The sequence below is a fragment of the Pristis pectinata genome, chromosome 14 (genome assembly GCF_009764475.1).
Source record: "Pristis pectinata isolate sPriPec2 chromosome 14, sPriPec2.1.pri, whole genome shotgun sequence".
In the NCBI taxonomy this organism is placed as follows: domain Eukaryota; kingdom Metazoa; phylum Chordata; class Chondrichthyes; order Rhinopristiformes; family Pristidae; genus Pristis; species Pristis pectinata.
Genome location: NC_067418.1, coordinates 47,338,930 through 47,363,249, shown reverse-complemented (window position 1 = coordinate 47,363,249; position 24,320 = coordinate 47,338,930). Strand labels below are relative to the sequence as shown.

The 24,320-nt window shown below is 42.1% G+C and overlaps 1 protein-coding gene across 1 annotated transcript in view; it reads right to left on the bottom strand.

Annotated features, from left to right (window-relative positions):
- The window catches only part of LOC127577700 (low choriolytic enzyme-like), a 68,648-nt gene extending 45,245 nt beyond the window's left edge, over nucleotides 1-23,403 (bottom strand). The window contains exons 1-7 of the mRNA XM_052029151.1: nucleotides 23,366-23,403; nucleotides 20,216-20,286; nucleotides 18,333-18,405; nucleotides 15,328-15,426; nucleotides 15,224-15,251; nucleotides 11,268-11,345; nucleotides 2,255-2,410 (exon numbers count right to left, since the gene is read on the bottom strand). Of these exons, the coding sequence (XP_051885111.1) occupies nucleotides 2,255-2,410; nucleotides 11,268-11,345; nucleotides 15,224-15,251; nucleotides 15,328-15,387 (322 nt within the window). The 5' untranslated portion in view covers nucleotides 15,388-15,426; nucleotides 18,333-18,405; nucleotides 20,216-20,286; nucleotides 23,366-23,403. The remainder of the gene's footprint in view (nucleotides 1-2,254; nucleotides 2,411-11,267; nucleotides 11,346-15,223; nucleotides 15,252-15,327; nucleotides 15,427-18,332; nucleotides 18,406-20,215; nucleotides 20,287-23,365) is intronic.
- Between the last annotated feature and the right edge of the window lie 917 nt (nucleotides 23,404-24,320).

Here is a 24,320-nt window from a genome sequence, read left to right as displayed (position 1 = left end):
TTTTTTCAGGATTCAGGCCACAAGTTAAGACACATTTTTACAAAGTGATGGGTGGATAAATTTCCCATCACAGTCAAATCTTTTATTAAGCATTTAAAACAATAAATGGATTACTTCTACAATTGGAGTCTGTGAAAACCAGTGAGATCCCTAGGAACCACATCTGGAAAAGTCAAGAACATAAGGACAAAGCTTGCCTCCAATCTGGTGACCTGGTGCTATAGAGATTGTGGTCCATTAAGGAGGAGTGTTATGTATGATCTTCTGCTGAAAAGTGATCATCATATGATAGAATTTCATTTTGATTTGGAAAATGAGACAATTCACTTGTCTTGAACTTAAATAAAGCCAGCATCAGAGGTGAGAAATGTTTATGAAGGTAGATTAGAAAATTAGATTCAAAGGCTTGCTACTCAATAAATAATGGCAATGACATAAAAATCATTTTGTAATCCCCAGCATATGTACATTAAAACCATAGAACAATACAGCACAATACAGGCCCTTCGGCCCACCATGTTGTGCCAACCTTTAAACCACGCCTAAGACTATCTAACCCCTTCCTCCCACATATCCCCCTATTTTAAATTCCTCTGTATAACTAACTCCATATAACATATAGGTTTGTTATATCTAACAATCTCTTGAACTTGACCAACGTATCTGCCTCACCTTTTCACTGTACCTCGGTATAAGTGACAATAATAAACCAATACCAATACTACCCCAGGCAGCACATTCCATGTACCAACCACTCTCTGGGTGAAAAACCTCCCTCTGATATCTCCCTTGAACTTCCCACCCATTACTTTAAAGCTATGCCCTCTTGTATTGAGCATTGTTGCCCTGGGAAAGTGGTGCTGGCTGTCTACTCTATCTATTCCTCTTAATATTTTGTATACCTCTATCATGTCTCCTCTCGTCCTCCTTCTCTCCAACATTGCATTTAGAAATGTCAACTCCACAGGAGAAGTTATCCATTCACAACTATTTAATGAAGTTATGGATGGCATCAACTTAGAAGAAAAGGCTTATTATATTTCCAAAAAGAGTTGTAAGCCTGAAGATTGGGAGAGTCCTAGGAAACACCAATGAATTACCAAAACAATTGATAAGAAGGGACAAGACAGAATAAAGGAGTCAACCAACGAGAAGAATTTAAGAATGTCTACAACTTTGTGAAAAGGGTGAGAGATGCAAAAGCAAATGTGGTCCCTTGGAGGCAGATATAGGAGAAATTATAATAAGGAATAAAGGCTGAGATATTAACAAATATTTTACATCAGTCTTTATGGCAGAAAATATAATAACTACGTCAGAGACAGTTGAGAACCAAAGGTCCAAAAACAATAAGGAACTTAATTAATGTACTGTAGACATTAGGGAGACGAAAAACCAAAAATCCTTCTGGACCTGACACTCTATATTCCAGGATTCTAAAGGAGATGGTTGCAGAGATAAAAATCTAAGAATTAGGAGTAGGAGTAGGTCATCTGGTCCTTCAAGCCTGCTCTGCCATTCATCAAGATTCTGGCTGAACTAATGCTGCAATGCTATTTTCCTGTGCTATTCCCATGTTCCCTGATTCCCTTAACATCCAGGGTTCTATTGATCTATGTTTTGAATGAACACATAAACTTCACAACCTTCCAGAGTACAAAATTCCAAAAGTTTACCACCCTCCAAGTGAAGAAATTTCTCCTCATCTCCATCTTAAACAACTTCCCCCTTATTCTAAAACTGTGCTCCTGGTCCTAGACTCCTCAACTAGGAGAAATAATGTCCCTACATCCAGCCTTTTAATCCATGTAAGAATTTTGTATGTTTTGATGTGATCTCCTCTTTCAATCCCAGTCTACTCACTCGCAATTCAAACAGCAAACCCACCAACCCTGAAACTAGCTTAGTGAGTCCCTTAAAATATGATTCACGGTTATAGTATACTTCCAAGAACACTGTTCATTCTCCTGTATCTCACAAAAGAGAATTCCTGTTCAGTTCCCTGAGCTGAACCAAACATACAGAAGGAACTCTCAGCCCATTGCTGTGGCTCTGTGTACAATTATCTAATTCAGACAGACAGGTCTAAAGTTGATCTGTTTGGCATAGCTACTCATTAGTTTAACTGAGTCTTTTTAGTGAAAAGCTTGTGTGCATTAAGATAATACAAAAAGAATCTTGTGTGCATTAAGATTCTTGAAAAGTTGCTTTGTTCTTTTATCATCAGGAACAAATATTAATGGAAATAACTTACTGAAATCTTTAGTAACTGTATATGGTACATAAACATTTCCATCGTCTGAAGAAGGCCATAAGCAGCTCCTTGGTGTATTTTGACAAACCATAGCATTTCTGGATTTATCAACTAAAACATCACCATACTGAATTATTGTATTTCCTGTCTGCTTTACTGCAAAATGAGAAATATCACAGGTAAAAAAATGTGTTAAACAAGAACATTAAATACTTTTTATCTGAATTGTAAAATAATAAAGAGATCACATTACTTATTTAGCAAGTTGATCCAATGTTATAAATGCCATGTAAAACCAAAACCATCAAATGTTTGTCTCCAAAGTAAAAAGAATATGAAACACTGAAGATAATCTGCATCTCTGCTGTCCTCAGGACGAAACTCAGCAAAAATGCATTTCTGCAGAATGACAGGATCAATCTTTCGGAATGACATTTACAAAAGCAATCACCATAAACTGATTTGTATCTAATAAAATATCAATTTAAAGTAGTGCATTTCAATAATTTTACGTTCCCATGACTAAATCATCACTATCTTCTCTCAGACCATCAAACCTTGGAAAGCAGGCTCTGTACTTTGTTAACAGGAGTTCCTCCTATAAGGTCATTCCTCTAAGTGTACACTGACATAGGATGCATGTGCAGGCATCCCGATGCTTTGGTAGTTTCCTTTTGATAGTTAGGTTCTTATGTGGTGAGATCCTACCTAAGAAACAGGAGCAGGATTAGGTCAATTGGCCCCTCGTGCTACAAGTGTCCACCTGAAGTGTGCACAAGCAGAAATTAGTTGGTTGAGCATGTACAGAGCACACAGATCAAAGCACTCCTCATGCAATGCTCATTTTCAGTGACACTGCTGAAACTGGATTATATATATTTAATAAAGAAACACTGTGGGTTGCTCACAAGCATCAGCTTTTCACACCAACCCATTCACAGAAACACACTCATTAAAGGGCTACACCATCATTTAATAAAGGCATGTGATGTGCTGCCAGAGACCATGGGGAGTGAATGTACAAAAACTACTTTGAATGAACTTCATGATTATTTCCCCAGATATTAACCCTTTAGATGTTACTGTAGTGTTTCCATGGATGTGCTAATATAAGAATAAAAGAACAAAAGAACAAAGAGCAGGAGTAGGTCATATGGCACTTCAAGCTTGATCTGCCTTTCAATAAGTTCATAGCTGATCTGATCTGGAAGTAACTTACTGAGCTTGTTCCCTATAACTCTTGACTCTGCTATAGACCAAAAATTTTGTCTACCTTAACATGGAACGTATTCAGTGATCATATTTTAAGAGATTCACTGAGGTAGTGTAGCGGTCAGCGTAACGCTATTACAGCACCAGCGACCCGAGTTCAATTTCCATCGCTATCTGTAAGGAATTTGTCCATTCTCCCCATGCCTGCATGGGTTTCTTCCGGGTGCTCCGGTTTCCTCCCACATTCCAAAGGTGTATGGATTAGGAAGTTGTGGGCATGCTATGTTGGCGCCAGAAGTGTGGCGACACTTGCGGGCTGCCCCCCAGAACACACTATGCAAAAGATGCATTTCACTGTGTGTTTCAATGTACATGTGACTAATAAAGATATCTTATCTCATATTTTTAGGGATTGTGGATTTGCATTATGAAGATAAAGTGAGTATACTGGGACTAGAAAAGGAGATCACATCAAAACTTGCAAATTTCTTAAATGGATTATCAGGGTAGAAAATTCCAAAGATCCACAACCCTCAGCAAAAAAAATATCCTCTTCATCACAGTCTTAGATGGGTGAAACCATGTCCCTAGATCCGGACTCTCCATTGAGAGAAATCATACCCATCATGTTTCAAAAGTTTGCCTCTCATTCTCCTAAACGGACATGAATATAGAGCAAACTTGCTTAACCTTTCTGAACAGAACAACTCTTCAGCTCAGCAATCAACCTTATGAATATTCTCTGCATTGTCTCAAATGCAAGTTTGTTTTTTTTTAAATAAGGAGAACAAACTATACAATTTACTCCAGCATCTCACCAGTGTCCAGATCAAATGCATGTCAGCCTTGTCCACCAAAACACCCTGAAGGCTAAAACCCTGCTGAAGGTCTCCAACTGGAGGTGAGGGGAAGAGGAGGAATAGACAAAACGGCAGCCTGAAGAGGAGCACGTCAGCAAGCTGCAGGTTAGGGTGGTCTTCCCTGGACATGCTTCCAGGGTATGCACTGAGGCTAGTGGCAGCGTCAACTTCCATTGTCCCTGCTCCATGACTCTGCAACTGCAGACTTCACAACACTGACTTACAGAAATAGCTTTTGAAAATGCCATGTGGGTAGGCTGTCTCAAAATTGCGCATTCTCCATAATACCAGTCTTCACTGAACCTTCTGTCAACTAACTGCTGGCCTGTTTATCTGGAAGCCAACTTAGCACAAACATACACTAATAAATCATGTCGTCAAAAATTTGGCTTGATAAACTGGGCATGGAAGTACCCTCTTGACAGATGCTACTGTTCTGTTTGAACATACTGACTTGGCACCATGTCCACCTGCCTTCCCACTTAATAATTTGCAGAAATCTGTGCCCTGTAGTATTTAGCTATTGGTGTTAGTATTTGGCAGCCTAAACTAGTCGTCACCAAACTACATGCTGCAAAGCAATGTGTCGTCAACAGATTTCAGTTCACTTCTTTCCCTGGGGTGCATCCTCCATGTAACTCCTCTTGCCCTCTATGAATACCAATACTGAAACATATTTATTTGTGCAGCCCACTAGGGAATCATCACAGCTTGTGTATGAAGATGTAATGAACTTTACACCAGCTGGGTTCCACTCAAGACTTATATTTTCTCTAACCTTGCAAAATGCCTTTTTTCTTGTAGATGTCATGTTGGTCAGTCAGCACATGCAGCAATCCACCAAATCATCAGCTCCAAGCCTGCAGTCATTTTGACATATCATTCCCATGTGCATTGGAACTGTTAAACACCTGTAATAGGTTACTGCTTTACCTGGTTCCATTATAACAGCAAATGCCCTTCGGGATAAGGTCCAATCATTCCTGGGGTCATGAGCCATGCTACCGAGTGTCCCTCAAGCATTGCACACTGCTGAATGACGCTTTCAGCGATATACTTAAACAGAACATGCATCAGAAATAAACTTCTGTTCAACGTTTTGCCACATTCACCGTGGAATTGCTGGCATTTCCAAACAAGGTCTGTCCTATTACATTATGGGCCTCAAGCAATGGAGCTGACATCTCCGCAGACATAGTGGACCACTCCACGGTGGAGGGACTAAATGACAGCACACGTGCCCTTTAGGCCTCTAGCTATTAACTCTATCTTCTACAGAACCTTTACCTCCTTAATATGCTGCAAACACGAACAGGATAGTCAGTAGTAGCAAAGAATTCAACGTCTGGGCCCAGCTAAATGTGCACTCAAGAGTGGGTCCCTTGCTTCCTCAATGCTTGTTGTGTTCTGCAAAATCAATACATTTTGCAGCCCAGGACCAAAAGAATGATGAAGAGGAGGAGGAAGAGGAAAAGGGGTAAGGTGTGGAATCCAGGCAGGAGCTGATGATAAGAGGCCCTCTCTAGACATGTGATGTGGTCCGGTTAATCGTCATTCACAGCTACTAAAATGATGGAGCACCAGCGAGATGGATGAACGTATGAATAAATATATCCCACATGGAGCAAGACCTAGGCTTGGGCAGATAAGTGGCATGTAAGCATCAAACCACTCCACCAGGATATTCAATGGCATTTGATTATCAGATCCCCTGCCATCAGCATCCTGGGATTACCACTGACCAGAAATTAACCTTAAAAAGACACATATATACTGTGACTGTAAGAGCAAGTTGATGGTTGAGTACCTTGCAGCATTTGCTCATCTCTTGTCTTCCCTAACATTGCCACAATATATAAGGCACTCAAATAAGACTGGAACAAGCTTTTAATTGGTACGTATAATGAGTAAAACTACAAGAATGCAAATCCAAATAACACCAATATTCACCATCCATCGTGGCATTCTAATGATCAAGATGGAGAATAGAGCCAGCATTGCCCAGAGCTGAAGACGGCAGTGCCTGGCAGCTCTTTTGGATAGTGATGTGTCTTTCAATGCTTTGTGACTGAAAATTAATTTATCCTGAAGTAATTCACACTTGTGATGATTTTAAGAGGAAATCTCGCCAGTTATGAAATTCAGCTGGGCATTGCCTGTTGTGATTCACTCTTTGGAAGCCAATGTAATTTCCATGTCAAGGATGCATAGGATGACATCATTACCATGAGCATTGCAGAGAAACTTTGGACATGATGACATGGAGGCACCCACATATTACTTTCATATTCCCTTATGACACAGGATACCCTTCAGCCCATTGAGTCTATGCCAGTTTACAAAGTAATCCCATTCCTCCCCATGACCTATTTTCCCCTAATCCCGTCAATTTCTCCCAGATTCTACCATCCATCTACACTAGAAGCGATTTACAATGGCCAATGAACCTATTACTGTGCATGCAGTGGGATGTGGGAGGAAAATGGAGCACCTAAAGGAGATCCATGCAGTCACAGGAAGAATGTGTAGACTCCACAAAGTCAGCATGGGAAGTCAGGATTGAACTTGGGATGCTGAATATGTGAGGCTGTAGTTCTACCAGCTTCACCCCTGTGACACAGCACCTAGAGTCGTAAGGCATTTTTGGGATAATGTAGCCTTAACTAAAGGGTAGGGAGTTGCATCGAAGGGTGAATATTTCAAGCCAATCAAGTGATGAAAATCACTTGTGAAATTCATGTGGAGTTAAGGTTCAGTTTAAACTACTGAACTAATTGATGAGTCCAAGAAACACAATGTATAAGTATTGATGAGAAGAACCAACAAAAGAGGGCTATGTTTCACTCTGTTCACACTAACCAGATGTCTTGTCACAATATCCTGCTCAAGCAATCACTTCCAACTAATGCAATTTCAGCAGTTCATGGAGTTTTTAAATCCCACACATAAATGAGGGGCAGCTTTCAACAAGTTCTACATTTCACTGTGCAAACTTGTTCACATTCATCAGTCTTTCATAAGAGTCACTCCTTCAGAGAATGCCTTAACAGGAAGTCTTTGACGAACACACCAAGCAGGGAATACAAATCCCAAGATTGGAATATACTTTACTGCATGGCCATTCTCATTCATTGCCTGAATCACATGACAGCTTACACTTCAGTTGTACTGCTTTCACATTCAAGTGTTGCACTGCAGTATGGAAATCCTTTATATTTGAAAGTGTCCTTTACTGGTTAGCAGCAATCAAATTGACCTCAAGAAAACTGACCTGAAATTAGCATCCATACTAAATGAGGCATAATTGAGTATGGAGCAAAATCAGCAGCTGGCAAATCAATAAGCCTTCTCCCTGTACAGTAAAAGATATCTTTTCCCCAAATGAGAATATACAGTGGCATGCAAAAGCTTGGGCACCCCTGGGTAAAATTTCTGTTAATGTGAATAGCTAAGCAAGTAAAAGATGACCTGATTTCCAAAAGGCATAAAGTTAAAGAAGACACATTTCTTTAATATTTTAAGCAAGATTACTTTTTTATTTCCATCTTTTATAGTTTCAAAATAACAAAAAAGGAAAAGGGCCCAAAGCAAAAGTTTGGGCACCCTGCATGGTCAGTACTTAGTAACACCCCCTTTGGCAAGTATCGCAGCTTGTAAACGCTTTCTGTAGCCAGCTAAGAGTCTTTCAATTCTTGTTTGGGGGATTTTCACCAATTCTTCCTTGCAAAAGGCTTCTAGTTCTGTGAGATTCTTGGGCCGTCCTGCATGCACTGTTCTTTTGAGGTCTCTCCACAGATTTTCCATGATGTTTGGGTCGGGGGAAAACCTTCAGCTTGTGCCTCTTGAGGTAGTCCATTGTGGATTTTGAGGTGTTTAGGATCGTTATCCTGTTGTAGAAGCCATCCTCTTTTCATCTTCAGCTTTTTTACAGACGGTATGATTTTTGCTTCCAGAATTTGCTGGTATTTAATTGAATTCATTCTTCCCTCTACCAGTGAAATGTTCCCTGTGCTACTGGCTGCAACACAAGCCCAAAGCATGATCAATCCACCCCCGTGCTTAACAGTTGGAAAGGTGTTCTTTTCATGAAATTCTGCACCCTTTTTTCTCCAAACATACCTTTGCTCATTGCGGCCAAAAAGTTCTATTTTGACTTCATCGGTCCACAGGACTTGTTTCCAAAATGCATCAGGCTTGTTTAGACGTTCCTTTGCAAACTTCTGACGCTGACTTTTGTGGCGAGGACACAGGAAAGGTTTTCTACTGATGACTCTTCCATGAAGGTCATATTTGTGCAGGTGTCGCTGCACAGTAGAACAGTGCACCACCACTCCAGAGTCTGCTAAATCTTCCTGAAGGTCTTTTGCAGTCAAACAGGGGTTTTGATTTGCCTTTCTAGCAATCCTACGAGCAGTTCTCTCAGAAAGTTTTCTTGGTCTTCCAGACCTGAACTTGACCTCCACTGTTCCTGTTAACTGCCATTTCTTAATTACATCACAAACTGAGGAAACGGCTACCTGAAAACACTTTGCTATCTTCTTATAGCCTTCTCTTGCTTTGTGGGCATCATTTATTTTAATTTTCAGAGTGCTAGGCAGCTGCTTAGAGGAGCCCATGGCTGCTGATTGTTGGGACAAGGTTTGAGGAGTCAAGGTATTTATGAAGCTTTGAAACTTGCATCACCTGGCCTTTCCTAACGATGACTGAGAACAAGCCATAGCCCTAACAAGCTAATGATGGTCTGAGACCTTGATAAAAGTTATCTGAGAGCTCACATCTCTTGGGGTGCCCAAACTTTTGCATGGTGCTCCTTTCCCTTTTTCACTCTAAAATTGTACAGAACAAAAATAATACACTAATCTTGCATAAAATGTTGAAAAGAATGTTTCATCTTTAACTTTATGACTTTTGGAGATCAGTTTTATTTCCTACTCACTTAACTATTCACAGTAACAGTAATTTTGACCAGGGGTACCCAAACTTTTGCATGCCACTGTACTTGAACGTTACTTGTATATTGAAAAACATTTATAAAAATTAAATAAACAGAAAATAGAAAATGATGACATTTGTCTTTCAAATTAAACACTGTAGTTCCAACCCCTTTACACAACCCTGTAGACTGTGTTCAATGACCTAACACTACTTCACAGTACCTCCCCTTTGACCTCGTCTGGTTGCTGGATGGTTGCTCCCCTTCCCTGCAAGTTTAAACAAATGCTGTCTGGTGGCTATGGGAGTACATCTTGGAAGAGCTGATGCTCCTCTCTGATTCTTCCACGGCAGCTTGTCAGCATCTGCATTAACTTTATGTGGACCTCATCAGGAAATCACAGATTCATGCATCAGCACTTACTTCTGGGTGGAAAATGTTGTTGCACACTTGTTTTCGACCAAGTTCACAATTTTTGAGGGGGACCCAAGTTGGTATTTGTGCTACAGACTGTTTTAGCATACCAAAAAGGTTAATTTAATTTCTAAGCATACCATGATTATTCTTTGTCTAATTCAAAAAAAAGAGAAACATTGCACTTCCAACAGCACTTATAAATTTTAAACCATTCATCCTGATAGCTACTTTTAGTGTTTATCTATTAGGGATCTTGCATCATCTACTCCTTCAATGACGTATAATCCCAGTGGAAGCCATAAGGTGAATGAGAACCTGAGGAGAGCAGTTCAGAATGGCTCCTGGGAAATCAATTCTAAAGAGAGATTGTGGGCCACGATGGTGCTGCCTTAGACTACACTGTTTGAACAGTCTGCCTTTTAACAGTCTGAGCCACCTAGGTTAAAGGCAATGTCAGGCCAATGGTGATGTAGAAGAGGAACTGGGGTTTGAACCAAGAAAACAAATTACATAATCATTGCAGTACTTGCCATAAACACTAGTCATACATTTTTATTTATAACATTCAATAATTAACTTGTGTAAAATTGATTTTATGATGCCAGTGTGAATAATCCAGTACGGAAATAAGTCACTTGGTGTCCTGAGCTAGCTCTCCAACAAACTCAATGAAAATCAAACTGTGGATGTCGGAATTCTGAAATAAAAATAAAAATGCTGGAATCACTCAGCAGATCAGCAGCCTCTGTGGAAAGAGAAACAGGGTTAACATTTCAGATTGAAGGTGAAGGGTCTTCAAACTGAAACATTAACACTCTTTCAATTTCCACTGGTGCCACCTAACCTGTTCTAGTATTTTCTGTTTTTATCTCTGAAAAAACATTTTGTCCCATGTGTCCAATATCTTTAAACAAAAATTAATTTTCAACATCTATTCATTACCTTTCAAAAACCATTACATACCCTGCTTCTAGCAGGATATTCTATGATGCAATAGCCTTCCACATTTTAAAAAACTGTAATCTTTTCCTTTCATTCCCTTCTTATTCTGATGCCTTCTAGATACTGATTCATAGGGCAATACTGCTTGACTAGTTACATTACTAACTGTTACAGAATTTTTGCACGGTAGTGTAATGGTCAGCATAACGCTGTTACAGCACCAGTGACCCGGGTTCAATTCCAGCCACTGTCTGTAAGGAGTTTGTACGTTCTCCCCGTGTCTGCGTGGGTTTCCTCCGGGTGCTCCGGTTTCCTCCCACATTCCAAAGACGTACGGCTTAGGAAGTTGTGGGCGTGCTATGTTGGCACCGGAAGTGTATGTTTCAATGTACATGTGACTAATAAAGAAATCTTATCTTTATTTATCCTTTAACCTTAACCTTTTCTGCTCCTGTGAAAATAGCCTACATATCTCATTTCTCCAATTAACTAATTTTCCACTTTATCATCGTAGTACCTCAATTCGTCAATTCCCTGAAGCTGACTACTATAAATACTCATAACTATACAATCAGTCCATCAAGCCTTTATAATAGTATCATTTAAAGATCTACTTTAGTTCCAAACTTTAATCCAAAAATGTTCTTACGTAGTTTTTCATTATTTTTCAAAATTATACTAAACACATCTTGTTCATCCGTGTCCAGATGATTGCTTTTCAAACCATCTGAAAATGAATCAAAGGTTAAAATGTAATTTATTATTAATCTTACATTTTGCAATTTTTACATGTAATAGACTCTTTGCCCTTGGTGAGGGGCATTTCAGCTATTTTTTAACAGCAGGATATTATATAATATGTAAAACTCTGCCTGCTCGAGTTGTACCCAGCTCTGAGCTGAAGTGTGGCCTCCATCAGGTACTACCTCCTTTTAATTTGCCCAGAACCAATGTCTCACTACCTTATAGCAAAATGGTTTGGAGTGCTAATATACTCCACATTAACCTATGATCCAGTGCCAATTATACCATTCCCTAATACTTCATACTATTAATCCCTATTCAGTTGATGGCATCTCTTATCTCCTTCCTATTCTCAATGTTGGAGTAACTATGTTTCCTTCCATGCAATTCCCCAATAGCACCATTCTGTGTACCAATGTCTCTCAATCTATGGGCACACTATAAAAAATTAAATTAAGAGGTTCAACATCAAAAATGAAATACATCTCTCATGATTCAGTTACTATGAACAGAAGGAGCCAACTTTGAGTTATGGACAAGGCCCACTAGAGGAAACAGCTTAACACCTAAACATCGCAACTTTTTTCACTTCAAAATTTCTATATCAATCCCTTTATAAATGAAGTAAAGGGCAACACAAAGTGGGTTCTCCTGGGTTGTTGATAGGATGTGGAGGGGCTTTCAGTGAACAGGGCTGCGAGTCTGAGATCCATCTGTGATTCTACGCAGAGCCAGCTGCCTCATGAAAATAGTTCTCTTCCATTGATCTCAGAAACTGCAGTGTCAATATACTGGCATCCCATAGATTTCTAATTCCCATTTCTTTATGTCAGGGACCAAACAAAATATTCTTCACAGTGCTAGGGCAAACTTCTTGGAAACATTTTCCGAGACTCTTCCCTTCCACTTGTGTGTTCTCCACTTTCCTGAAAAACAGCAGTCCCAATTTACATGGAGCCAAAATACTGGGAACTCAATGGCCAAGAAACTAATATGTGGCAATAAAGGCCTTGGGTGCTATTAAAATGCCATTACCAATTTTCCTCTGCTTGCTGCACTGCACTGCACCGCACCAAAAATATAGTGTTAGGAACCAAAGCTGTGTCCAGCAGTTAGTTGGTTGCGAAGAGAGGGGCCGGGCAATCAGGGCAGAGGGGGTGGGGAGAAAAATGAAGTTAATTTCAACAACGGGCTTGATCAGGGCTTCCGTGGAGAAGGGTCATCAGTTAGTGAGTGATCAGTGATTGGTACCTTGTTGGGAGGGAAGGGATGGTGCTGGAGAACAAGGGATAAAAATAAATAATAGGAATTCAGGGGAGTTCCAGTCCAGACAAATATTAGTCAACAGCAGGCGTTCCAGGGACAAGGTAGATTAATTTCCCCACTTTGCTCCAAAAGAGGCATGGAATAGGAAATTGTGATATTTGAGGCATGTTTAAGTTAGAAATCATATTGTATCATATATGCAAGTGTGATTGATTCCAGGAAATATCTGGATGAATTTCCGGAATAAACAACTCAAAATGGTCATTATAGTGTTGCTATGCCCAGAACCTGAGGATAACAATTAGTGGAAGTCCAGTTTCTGGATTTTATTGAGCTGCTTCCTAGCCGCTACAAACAACTCAGAGTTAGATTGTACAGCCTTCAATCTAATACTTCCTCTGTAATGATTCATCAACATATTCATCTATTCTTGAAATAAACCTGTCAGCATTAACACAAAACAGAAAATATAAATTGTTATTAACTAATACATTGAAGCCCTTATCCATACTTTTGTAACCTCTGGAATTGACAATTCTCTCTTGGTTGGCCTCCCATCCACTAGTCTAAATAAACTTGAGCTTATTCAAAACTCCAATCAAAAAGCAAAACTAAACTGCAGATGCTGGAAATCTGAAACAGAAAGAGGACATTCCAGAGATGATCAATGACCACAGAGATGCAGCTTCTGTGGAGGACCAATGTTCAGATTGATGACCTTTCATCAAATTAGACTGATGAACCAATTCTGATGAAAAGTCAATGATCTGAAAAATTAACCTTGTATGTCTCCATAAATGCTTCCTGATCTTCTGAGTGTTTCTAGCAATATTTAGAACTCTAATGTCAAACTCTCATTTGTCTATCTTGACTCTTTTCACCAAATGACATTGTCTTTTGGTAGTGCCTCTTGACTTTAAAATTATTATTCTTATTTTCAAATTCCTCCATCATGCCCTTCCCTATCTCCATAACCTTCTCCAGCCCTACAACTGTCCAAGATCTCTGTGCTCATCCAATTTAGGTCTTTCGTGAATTACCAATATTACCTACACCAAATTGTCAGCCATGCCTTCAACAACCAGGCTCTAAACTCTGGAATCCAACCCTAACCACATCCGCCTCTTTGGTCTCCCTCAGGATGCTCCTTAAAATTTACCATTTTGCCCAGCTTTTAGGCAGCTGACCCAATTTCTCCTAATGTGGCTATGCGTTAAGTTTTGGTTGTTAATATACATGAAGGCCATTTACCAGGTTAAAGGCAAAATATCAATGCAATATGTTAATAACAGTCTTTAAACATTGATTTTTTTTTTCCAGGTTTACTCAACATTTTTTTCTACCTAGGAGATTTCAATCAGACAGAGATTCAGGTCACATGGAACATTTTGTCCTCCCTGTATTTGTCTGTATTATCCTCCTGTGCATAACCACACCATCAAAACTTTGCATCTTTTTGTCTACTAGGACGTTAGCTACAGCTCCTAGCACTTATATCGGGAAGCTGTAACAAAGTGATCAGACAAGTGGAAAGATTCTTCTGAATACGTTCTTTAGAAAGTTACAAAAGTGTCATCACCGGGCTTGAATGTGCTAGCTTTGGCTATAAGAAGCTTGCACAATTTTACAATTAGTTGGGAAGATGCTCATGTGGAGCATGAACACTAATATAATCCTGTATGACTTTCTCCGTGTTGCGGATACTTCTCAGCTTCTTAAGGTTTATAAATGATGAAGCGATAAATTTCCTTACCCCACTCCCAGCTTCACAACTTTTCTGCCCTGCTTTTGATGGTAGTTAAAGTCGTGGGCCACCTAAACATATGTTAATTTAATGATCTCACAAATTCTAACAGAATCAGCAGAGTGTACATTTGCAGGCCATTGCCCTACCCCAAAAGTATCCTGACCTCCCAACAGGATCTGAAAAAATTAGGGTCAGATATCTACTGGTGCTGATGAAGAGAAAACTACCTGTAAGATTTTAGTCCAGAATATGTAATGCAGTAATGAAAATATCTCTTAACTTATTTGAGGAAACACAGTCCTAAGATGCTTTTACCTACGTCCCTCCAAACCCAAATATCAGCAATATCGTATTTTTGTTAGGAATTCAAATGACTTTCACATACTTTAAACACATGAATGTTATTTTCAAGAAAAAGAGACATCACAAATAGGATTTGGGATTTTGTCCATTAAGGTAGTTCTGCAGCAAGCATTCTAAGATCACTCAAAACTTTTTTTCCCTTAATATATTTCAATTCTAACTTGAGAAGACACAATATTCCACCTACCATGCAAATAACTACCCCCAACACACAAACCTGCAATATCCTAACATCCTGAGCTTCTCCCAATAAGAATGTTCATTTTGTGGTAACTGTAGTAGATATAGAAACATTCTTAAGATTATGCAATTTAAGCAGCAGCCAGAAAACAGAAACATTCCTGGAACATAGATGGCAATGAGCCAATGTCTACTTAATTGCATTTTTCTGTCTTCTTTTGCCTTCACGTTTCAAGTCATGTTTTTATTCTATTAGTTTTCTTTTCAAATTTGATAGTAAGTAAAATTTAACACAAGAAACTAACCTTCTAAAGTTGAATTCACGTAGTTCATCTGCATGAAAAGAAAACTGTGTTACAAGTGCGAGTAAATACTTCAAACTAAATATTTTAACATGTTCTTCTCTTACCAACGCAGAATGGATGCATCTCTGGGATAAGGTCAACAGTATTGCAACTGTTAAGTCCATCTTCTCCCCTTCTGTACTGTTTGATCACCCCAGCCTTAGCTGAATGAAAAACATAGTTTGGTAAATGTTATACTCAATAAAGTGTGTACTCTAATTTTATTAAAATACAAATGATCATTTAGAGTTAGCTCTAGAAAATGTTACACCCTCCTAAAGCATGAAACAACAGTTACCAAAGAATAAATATCAGTTTAGGTATACTCTAACTTCATATTCCAAAATACAAAAGTTTCTTCACATAGAGAAAACAGAATGACACCACCCCACTCCATTGCAGAATTATTTGAGAAATTATCAAAGGCAGCTATCATCTACACAAAGTCATCAAGAACAGTGTAATAATATTTTCTGAAGCTCAGTGATAAAAACTAATTTACCTTGCAGCATCAAAAAACAAAATATTAACTCTGTAACAGCAATGTGAGGAGGGGTCAGAAACTTGGCATATGAAAAATAATCTTTCAAATTAACATAAAGGATGGTTATATCCAGTCAACCCTATTGCAGACACATTGAGTAAACCCACTTATAGTAAATCTGGTCATGGGCCTTTCAGATCTTCAGCATATTGTTGGAGCTACCTGTAACAACCTGGAATGAGCCTGAAGTGAAGAGATTGAGGATAACTGTGACCTTTGCTCACACAAGAATAGTACAGGCACAGCTCTGCAGTTGCAGTTATAGTTTCAGGATACGGGGTACCTTTGCCACCATCTCTTTGCAGAGCAGTCTCTTAAGATATTAGTCATGTGCTCATTTTGTTTCCATTCCCCCTATTCCTATTGCTGAAGATTATAGATGTCCTGCTGGCCAAAGACCACCCCACCTCCTCCCTCTTCTGAAAGGTTGCCTTGCTTTGAGGAGCTTCGCTTCCTTCTCTCTATCATGCTAGATGTCCTGTAAAACTATCACTATGTACATTTGTACCAACCAAAAGAAGTGGCTGGAGAGATAACCAAAATTTATTCATCCACAGAACTCTGTAGGAGTAATGGAAATTACCTCCTCATTCCAATAGAGCATGCAGTTCTGCTGAATTCCAACTCAATCACCAACACACCTACAAATCATTAAGAGTTTCTTTAAATGGCATGGGTGGAGGGATGTGTGTTTTGTCGATGAATACTAGGCTTCCCATAATACATGGCATCAGTTGGATCACTATGGCCCAATTTGGAGAACTGATATTGAGTCAGTATTACACTAGAACTGGAAGGAGATAGAGAGTTTAGTGACATGGTGTCATGACAACAACCTTTCCCTCAATGTCAGCAAAACAAAAGAGCTGGTCATTGACTTCAGGAAGGGGGGCAGTGCACATGCTCCTGTCTACACAACGGTGCTGAGGTCAAGAGGGTTGAGAGCTTCAATTTGCTAGGAGTGTAGATCACCACTAGCCTGTCCTAGTCCAACCATGTAGACACCAAGGCCAAGAAAGCTCACCAGCGCCTCTACTTCCTCGGGAGACTAAAGAAATTTGGAATGTCCTCTTTGACACTCACCAATTTTTATCGATGCATCAAGGCTTGGTATGGCAACTGCTCTGCCCATGACTACAAGAAACTGCAGAGAGTTGTGGACATCACATCACGGAAACCAGCCTCCCCTCCATGGACTCTGTCTATACTTCTCGCTGCTCAGTAAAGCAGTCAGCATAATCAAAGACCCCACCCAACCAGGACATCCTCTCTCCTCCCCTCTCCCTTCAGACAGAAGATACAATAGCCTGAAAGCACATACCACCAGGCTCAAGGACAGCCATTATAAGACTATTGTGTGGTTCCCTTGTATAATAAGATGGACTCTTGACCTCACAATCTACCTCGTAATGACCTTGCACCTTATTGTCTACCTGCACTGCACTTTCTTTCTAGCTGTGGACACTTTATTCTGCATTATGTATTGTTTTACCTTGTACTGCCTCAATGCACTTTGTAATGAATTGATCTATATGAACGGTATGCAGGACAAGTTTTTCACTGTACCTCGGTACAAGTGACAATAATAAACCAATTCCAATGTCACCAGATGCCTACTCTTCTGATGTGCACACACAAGACCACATTACCCAATACTCATAGTCCTTCTCTGAGAAGTTTGGGTTGATGCCATCTTTGCACTCTAATCTACTACTTATTAGCTTCTTAATTATTCTGTAACATCCATTGCAATCTTGCTTTTTCATGATCATACAGGCATGGATTTACATTGTATGGAACTGCTAGAATGAGGGCACTTGTTTCAATCTGCAAATGCACTACCTGAGCGTTTGATAGAAGATGATTTAACAGTAAATTTTCAAAAGAAGTAAAACCTTAAGGAAAAATACTTAAAAATCTTTTGAGAAAGACTTTCTACCAAAGAGCTGGCACAGAAATGATGACCCAAATGGCGACCTTTCAGCCTGTGCATTTGTTGATTCTGAAGAGTACATTAGAAATAAATTCAAGTTAAAAGTCACTGAAACCTACTCTTGTCTTTACCCCTCACTGCCCTGGCGAAGCAGCCAGCATAATAAAGGACCCCACCCACCCGGGTCATTCTCTCTTCTCCCCTCTTCCATCAGGTAGAAGATACAGGAGCCTGAGGGCACATACTACCAGGCTTAAGGACAGCTTCTATCCCACGGTGATAAGACTATTGAAGGGTTCCCTTATACGATGAGATGGACTCTGACCTCACGATCTACCTTGTTGTGACCTTACACCTTATTGCACTGCACTTTCTCTGTAGCTATTACACTTTACTCTGTACTGTTATCCTTTTTACCTGTACTACCTCAAAGCACTCTGTACTAACTCAATGTAACTGCACTGTGTAATGAATGGATCTGTACGATCGGTATGCAAGACAAGTTTTTCCACTGTACCTTGGTACAAGTGACAATAATAAACCAATACCATGATGGGCAAATCATCTTCTAAAATCATTCAGTGTTCAAATACCTTCAGCTTTTTGTGTTGATCCAAAAGATAGCCCACACCATCACGTTAGAAAATGTGTTGTCCTTTGCAACTCCTTAAACAAAATGAGGAAAATTTTAACTACATTTGGTAAATTGGCAGTTTCTTTAAAATTCCACTTCCAAGTTAAACAGAGGTAAATCTAGATGTTGGACTACTTAACAAACTCATAAATTTAATTATTGTAGATTGGCAATTGGTGCAACTTAGGCAGCACCAAGCACATGTTTCCCAGGGCTCAGAAACTAAACAGGGAAATTTGACTACTCCAAGAGTAGGTCAGCTATGCTATATGAATGCAAGTTGTTGCTTGCAAAATTCAATTCCTGAGCAGCGTGGGCTAAATTTATACCAAAGTGATGACTGCATGGGCTAAATTTATACCAAAGTGATGACTGACATGTCTATGGCTTAAAGTTCATCTGCCATGTGAGTAAGCAAATCAATAAGTCCACAGCAAACATGTCAGAAAAATACAATACCTGCAGGTGCATGACATTGCTGCATCACTTACATGCAACAATACCCTGCAGGAGCTTTACACTCCTACTAATGGTTAATCTTAAAAATGCACAGGTGAACAGACATCACTGCAAAGGCCAACATCTATTGCCCTTATTCCCCCCAAGTCTGCAGGGGATGGTATTGAAAAGGATTATCAACTTCTTACAAGTTAATTAATGGTTAATAGTTCCACCTCCATCAAATTGTCTGAGCCTTCCTTGTCTTACTTCATCTACTGCAGAAATCCACATTCATGTCGTTGTAACTTCTAATTTGACTATTCCAACATACTCATGACCGGCCTCTATGTTCTGCTCTCCATAAACATGAAATTTGTCCAAACCTCCACTGCCACTATCCAAACTTGCACCATTCATATTCACACAGCATGGCTTGCTTGGTGACTTACATTAACTCTTAGTTAAGTAACATCTCAATTTTAAAATTCCCATCATTGCTTTCAAATCTCTGTGTTCTCTGCCTTTCATTTCTCCACAGTCTGCATCAGTCCTATGACTCTCTGTGATGTCTGTGCTCCACAATCTCTGGGTTCTGGATCATACCAGATCATTTTGGCTTCTGTGGTCTCACAGGCATGCTCCCAAACCTTGCATTTTCCTCCCTGAACTTCTTTGTCTTTCTTTTTTCCTCTACTTTCCTTTCCTCCATAAAACTTGTTGCTTGAAGTACTAATATTTTCTTATATGGCTCAGATCCACTTTTTGTTTGATGACACTTCCTCAAAGCACCTTGGGACATCCTGCAATGTTGAAGATGCTATGCAAATGAAAGCTTCTGTTGTTGCACCTGATACGTTAAAGTTGATTTGATAATTCCATACATTTGGTGACTTGCAGAGTTGCTTCTCTACAGATATTAGTGTGTTGAAGGTCTTTGCTCAGGCTTCAAGGTTCTGCACGACCTGATATGAATGTGTTAGTAAGCCTGGACTATAGCATGACTAGTAGAAGGAGCAGAAGGCAATCAGAGCATAATAATTGCCAGAAGTGGTTGGAAGAAAAATTCTCAGAAAGAACCATCTCCTCAGGGGTCAATTCTCCAAGCACAGTCTCAGTGGAGAACAGTGCCCAAACTCATTTATTTTTACAACACTGAAAGAGGCCATCTGGCCCATCAGATCCACAGCAGCAACCAGCACACCAAACCCATCAGTCCCACTTCCCCTCCTTATTTCCCTGTACCCCTGAACCTCATTCTCTCTCACATACCCATTAATTCTCAATTGATTTTTCTGGCCACGTACCCCAAGGGGTAACCTGCAGTAGCCAATTAACCTATTGACACATTTATGAGATGCGGGAAGAAACCAGAGCACCCAAGAGAAAGCCACAGGGTCTTACCCAAGTATAGTAACAGCACTGGCACAATAATAATCTACAACTCCTGAAAACAATCAGCAGCTCAGAAGCATCTGTGGAGACAGAAAAAGAGTCAATGTTCCAGGCCCATGCCCCTTCAACAGAAATGAGGAAAAGTCATTGACCTTGTTTCAGCCTTCCAGCACCTGCAGTTTAAAGCTTAAAATAAAAGGTGGTGTGGTGATGCAGCAATTTGTACTGCTGCCTCATCCTTTCAGAAAACTGGGTCTTATTCTGAATTCTGCTGTGTCTGGGTGGAGTTTGGCTGTTCTCCCTGTGACAGTGTAGAATTCTGTAGGGTGAGGGGTAAATGAAACTCCAGAAACAAGGGGAGGTTGGGCTCAGACCCCAGGGAACAACAGGAGTAGGCCACTCGGCCCCTCAAACCTGCCTCACTATTCAACATGATCACGGCTGATCTACGTTGGCCTCAACTCCTCTTCTACGCCAGTTGCATTAACCCTGAATTCCTTGATCTTTTAAATATTTATCTATCTCCACCTTAAATATATCTAATGATCTGGCCTCAAGAGCAGAGAATTCCAGAGAACTCTTGAGAGAAGAAATTTCTACACACTTCATTTTAAATGACCAGCTCCTTATGTAGTAGCCTTGTCCCCTTGTTCGTGACTCTCCCCCTTGTGGAAACATCTTGACATCTACCCTGTCAAGGCTCTTAGGATCTTATGTATTTGAATAAGGTTACCCTTCATTCTCCTAAACTCCAAGAAATGCAATCCCATTAGTTTAGCCTCTCTTGATAGGCCAAACTTTTTATCCAGGAATTAGCTTGGTGAATTTCCTTTGGACTGCATCCAATGCTACTATATCCTTTTTAGGTAAGTGGACAAAAACTGTGCAGAGTACTCCAGGTGTGGCCTCACCAATACCCTGTACAATGGTAACAAAACCTACTTATTCTTAAACTCCAATCCCTTTGCTCCAAAGGCCAACATGTCCTTGTTGGACCTGCCTGCTAACTTTTTGTGATTCATGCACTAGAGCACCTAGATCCATTTGAATTTCATTCACTTGCAGTCTCTCTCCATTTAAATAATAATCCACCATTTGAATCCTTTTAGCAAAGTGCATGATCTTGCACTTCCCCACGTTAAACGTCATTTGCCAGGTTTTTTGCACAGTCGCTCAATCTATCTACATTCCTTTGCAGAATCACAATGTCCCCATCACAACATGCCCTTCCACCTATTTTTGTATCATTGGCAAACTTGTAAAGCTTATATTGTGGTCCCTCCTCCACGTAACACAAAATTAAACAATTGAGGGCAAAGAACTGATCACTAGTGTACTCCACTGGTTACATCCCTCCATCCTGAAAAGGCCCTATTTATTTCCAGCTCTCTGTTTTCTATGTGACAGCCAGTTTTTAATCTATGCTAACACACTTTCTCAAATACTTTGGTCTCTTGTTCACCAGCCTCTTATGTGGTAACTTGTCAAATGCTTTTTATAAATCTAAATACACTACATCCACAGATTCCTCTCTATCAATTCTCCCTGTCATGTCCTCAAGTAATTTGATTAAATTTGTCAAAAATGATTTACCTTTCTTTTATAAAATAATGTTGACTAGATTTGCTTATATTCAGCTTTCCTAAATGATTAGTTATTTGCCCTTTGATTATTGACTCCAGTCAACAACAGATGTTAAAACTAAATGGCCCAGACTTCTGCCTTCCTCCCTTCTTTGAACAAAGGAGTCATGTTGACCATTTTCCAAACTCCTGGTTACCCTCCTGAGTTTGGCAAGTTCTGAGAGGAGACTGGATGAGTGGGTGGGAATGGCTCAGACCCCATTTTTTGGGAGGAGGGGTTGGTCCAGAACCTGAAGTGAAGGGGGAAGTAGGCCCCGGCGCCAGCTCCTCCATTCCGAAAGGTCTTTTACCTCAGCGCCACTTTCCTGCCTGAACCCACATCCAAACCTATTGATCCACTGTGGGGGTTGTACAATCCGGAGCTGGGTGGGGGTGGAGAGTGGAGGGGGAGGTGTCGAGCGGCCCGGCAGGTGAATCCCGCCATCTCCCCCAACATCTGACACCGAGCCGGTGACCCTGAGAGCAGGGAACCCCCCTCCCCTCCCCTCCCCGCCTCCCCCCTCCCCTCCCCCCTCTCCTCCCCCCCCTCCTCCCCCCCTCTCCCTCCCTCCCCCCTCCCTCAACCCCCCCCCCCTCCCCCCTCCCTCAACCCCCCTCCCTCCCTCCCCCCTCCCTCAACCCCCCTCCCTCCCTCCCCCCTCCCTCAACCCCCCTCCCCCCAACCCCCCTCCCTCCCCCTCCCTCCCCTCCTTCCCCCTCCCTCCCCCTTCTCCCCCTCCCTCCCCCTCCTCCCCCTCCCTCCCCTCCTTCCCCCTCCCTCCCCTCCTTCCCCCTTCTCCCCCTCCCTCCCCTCCTTCCCCCTTCTCCCCCTCCCTCCACCCGCCCCCCTCCCTCCATCCCTCCTCCTCCCTCCCCTCCCCCTCCTCCCTCCATCCCTCCCTCTCCCCCTCCTCCCTCTCCCCCTCCTCCCCTCCCTCTCCCCCTCCTCCCCTCCCTCTCCCCTCCATCCCTCCCTCCCCCCTCTCCCCCTCCTCCCCTCCCTCTCCCCCTCCATCCCTCCCTCCCCCCTCTCCCCCTCCTCCCCTCCCTCTCCCCCTCCATCCCTCCCTCCCCCCTCCTCCCCTCCCTCCCCCCTCCTCCCCTCCCTCCCCCCTCTCCCCCTCCTCCCCTCCTCCCTCCCTCCCTCCCCCCTCCTCCCCTCTCTCCCCCTCCTCCCCTCCCTCCCCCCTCTCCCCCTCCTCCCCTCCTCCCTCCCTCCCCCTCTCCCCCTCCGCCCTCCCTCCATCCCTCCCCCCTCCGCCCTCCCTCCATCCCTCCCCCCTCTCCCCCTCCGCCCTCCCTCCATCCTCCCCCCTCTCCCCCTCCGCCCTCCCTCCATCCCTCCCCCCTCTCCCGCCCTCCCTCCATCCTCCCCCCTCTCCCCCTCCGCCCTCCCTCCATCCCTCCCCCCTCTCCCGCCCTCCCTCCATCCCTCCCCCCTCTCCCGCCCTCCCTCCACCCACCCTCCACCCTCCACCCGCGGGACAACCTGGGCCGCGGACGCCAGGCCCCAGCCCGTCGAGCTGAGGAAACGCACCCACCGCGGCCCGAGCGAAGGTCGCCCGGGACCCGCCGCCACTCGACCCCCGGCTGCCGGCGCCTCCTCTGGGCGGGGCGCGCGGGCGAGCGATGGGGCGCGCGGCGGGGCGCGCGGGCTCCCGCCCGCCTTGTTGCCCGGGTACCATGGAGCACACTTTCACTGCAGCCTGCCTGTGGTTGCGTGCCCACTGCAGGTGGATGCTGTGCTCATTGATCAACACTCCCGGGATGTCTTCATTGGTGCTGGTCTACAGTGAATGATGGAAGGAGACCAGTCGGAGCGACAGACCCAAGCGCCTGCTCACCCTTATTGGCCTGGTCACTGGGAGCCAAGCAATCACCGACTTGCCTCATGCGTTTGGTGCTGCTGAATGTACGACCCCTTAAATATCTCCTCTGGAAGGATTCACGAGCAAAAAAAAAGCAAGCTGAGGGCAGTGGTGACATTTGCAGCACTCGGAGGCAGTTGGCAGCAAATGGTTGTCTCCAGCTGACGCAACACCCTAAGACGATGGTGTTGAGGCACGTTGAGGAAGCTGATACCCCTGTGGACCCTATCTGCTGGTTTTGACCACCTGCAGCCTGCACCACTCCGCTATGGAGTTATCACTCACTTCTGTGGAGCTAGGACTTGATGACTCGTAAGCTGCTGCTGCTCCAGAGCATAGAGCAAATTAGACCCCTAAAACGTTGACAATATCTCCAGATTTTTGAAGGAACTTCTGGAGTGTATGAGCTCATTGCACTGTCGCTGAGGACAAATCCTTGCTCGCTGAGGGCAAATCCTTGCTCCCTGAGGTAAGAAAGGTTGGGAGGATAGGCATTTAGTCGTTTTTGAGCTTGTTCATCCATTCAGAGATCATACAGATATCCCACAATATATGAATTTTCACCACAATGCAATTGGGGTATGTGGCCCAGATTTATGAAGTGTGTTATGCTATACGAAATAA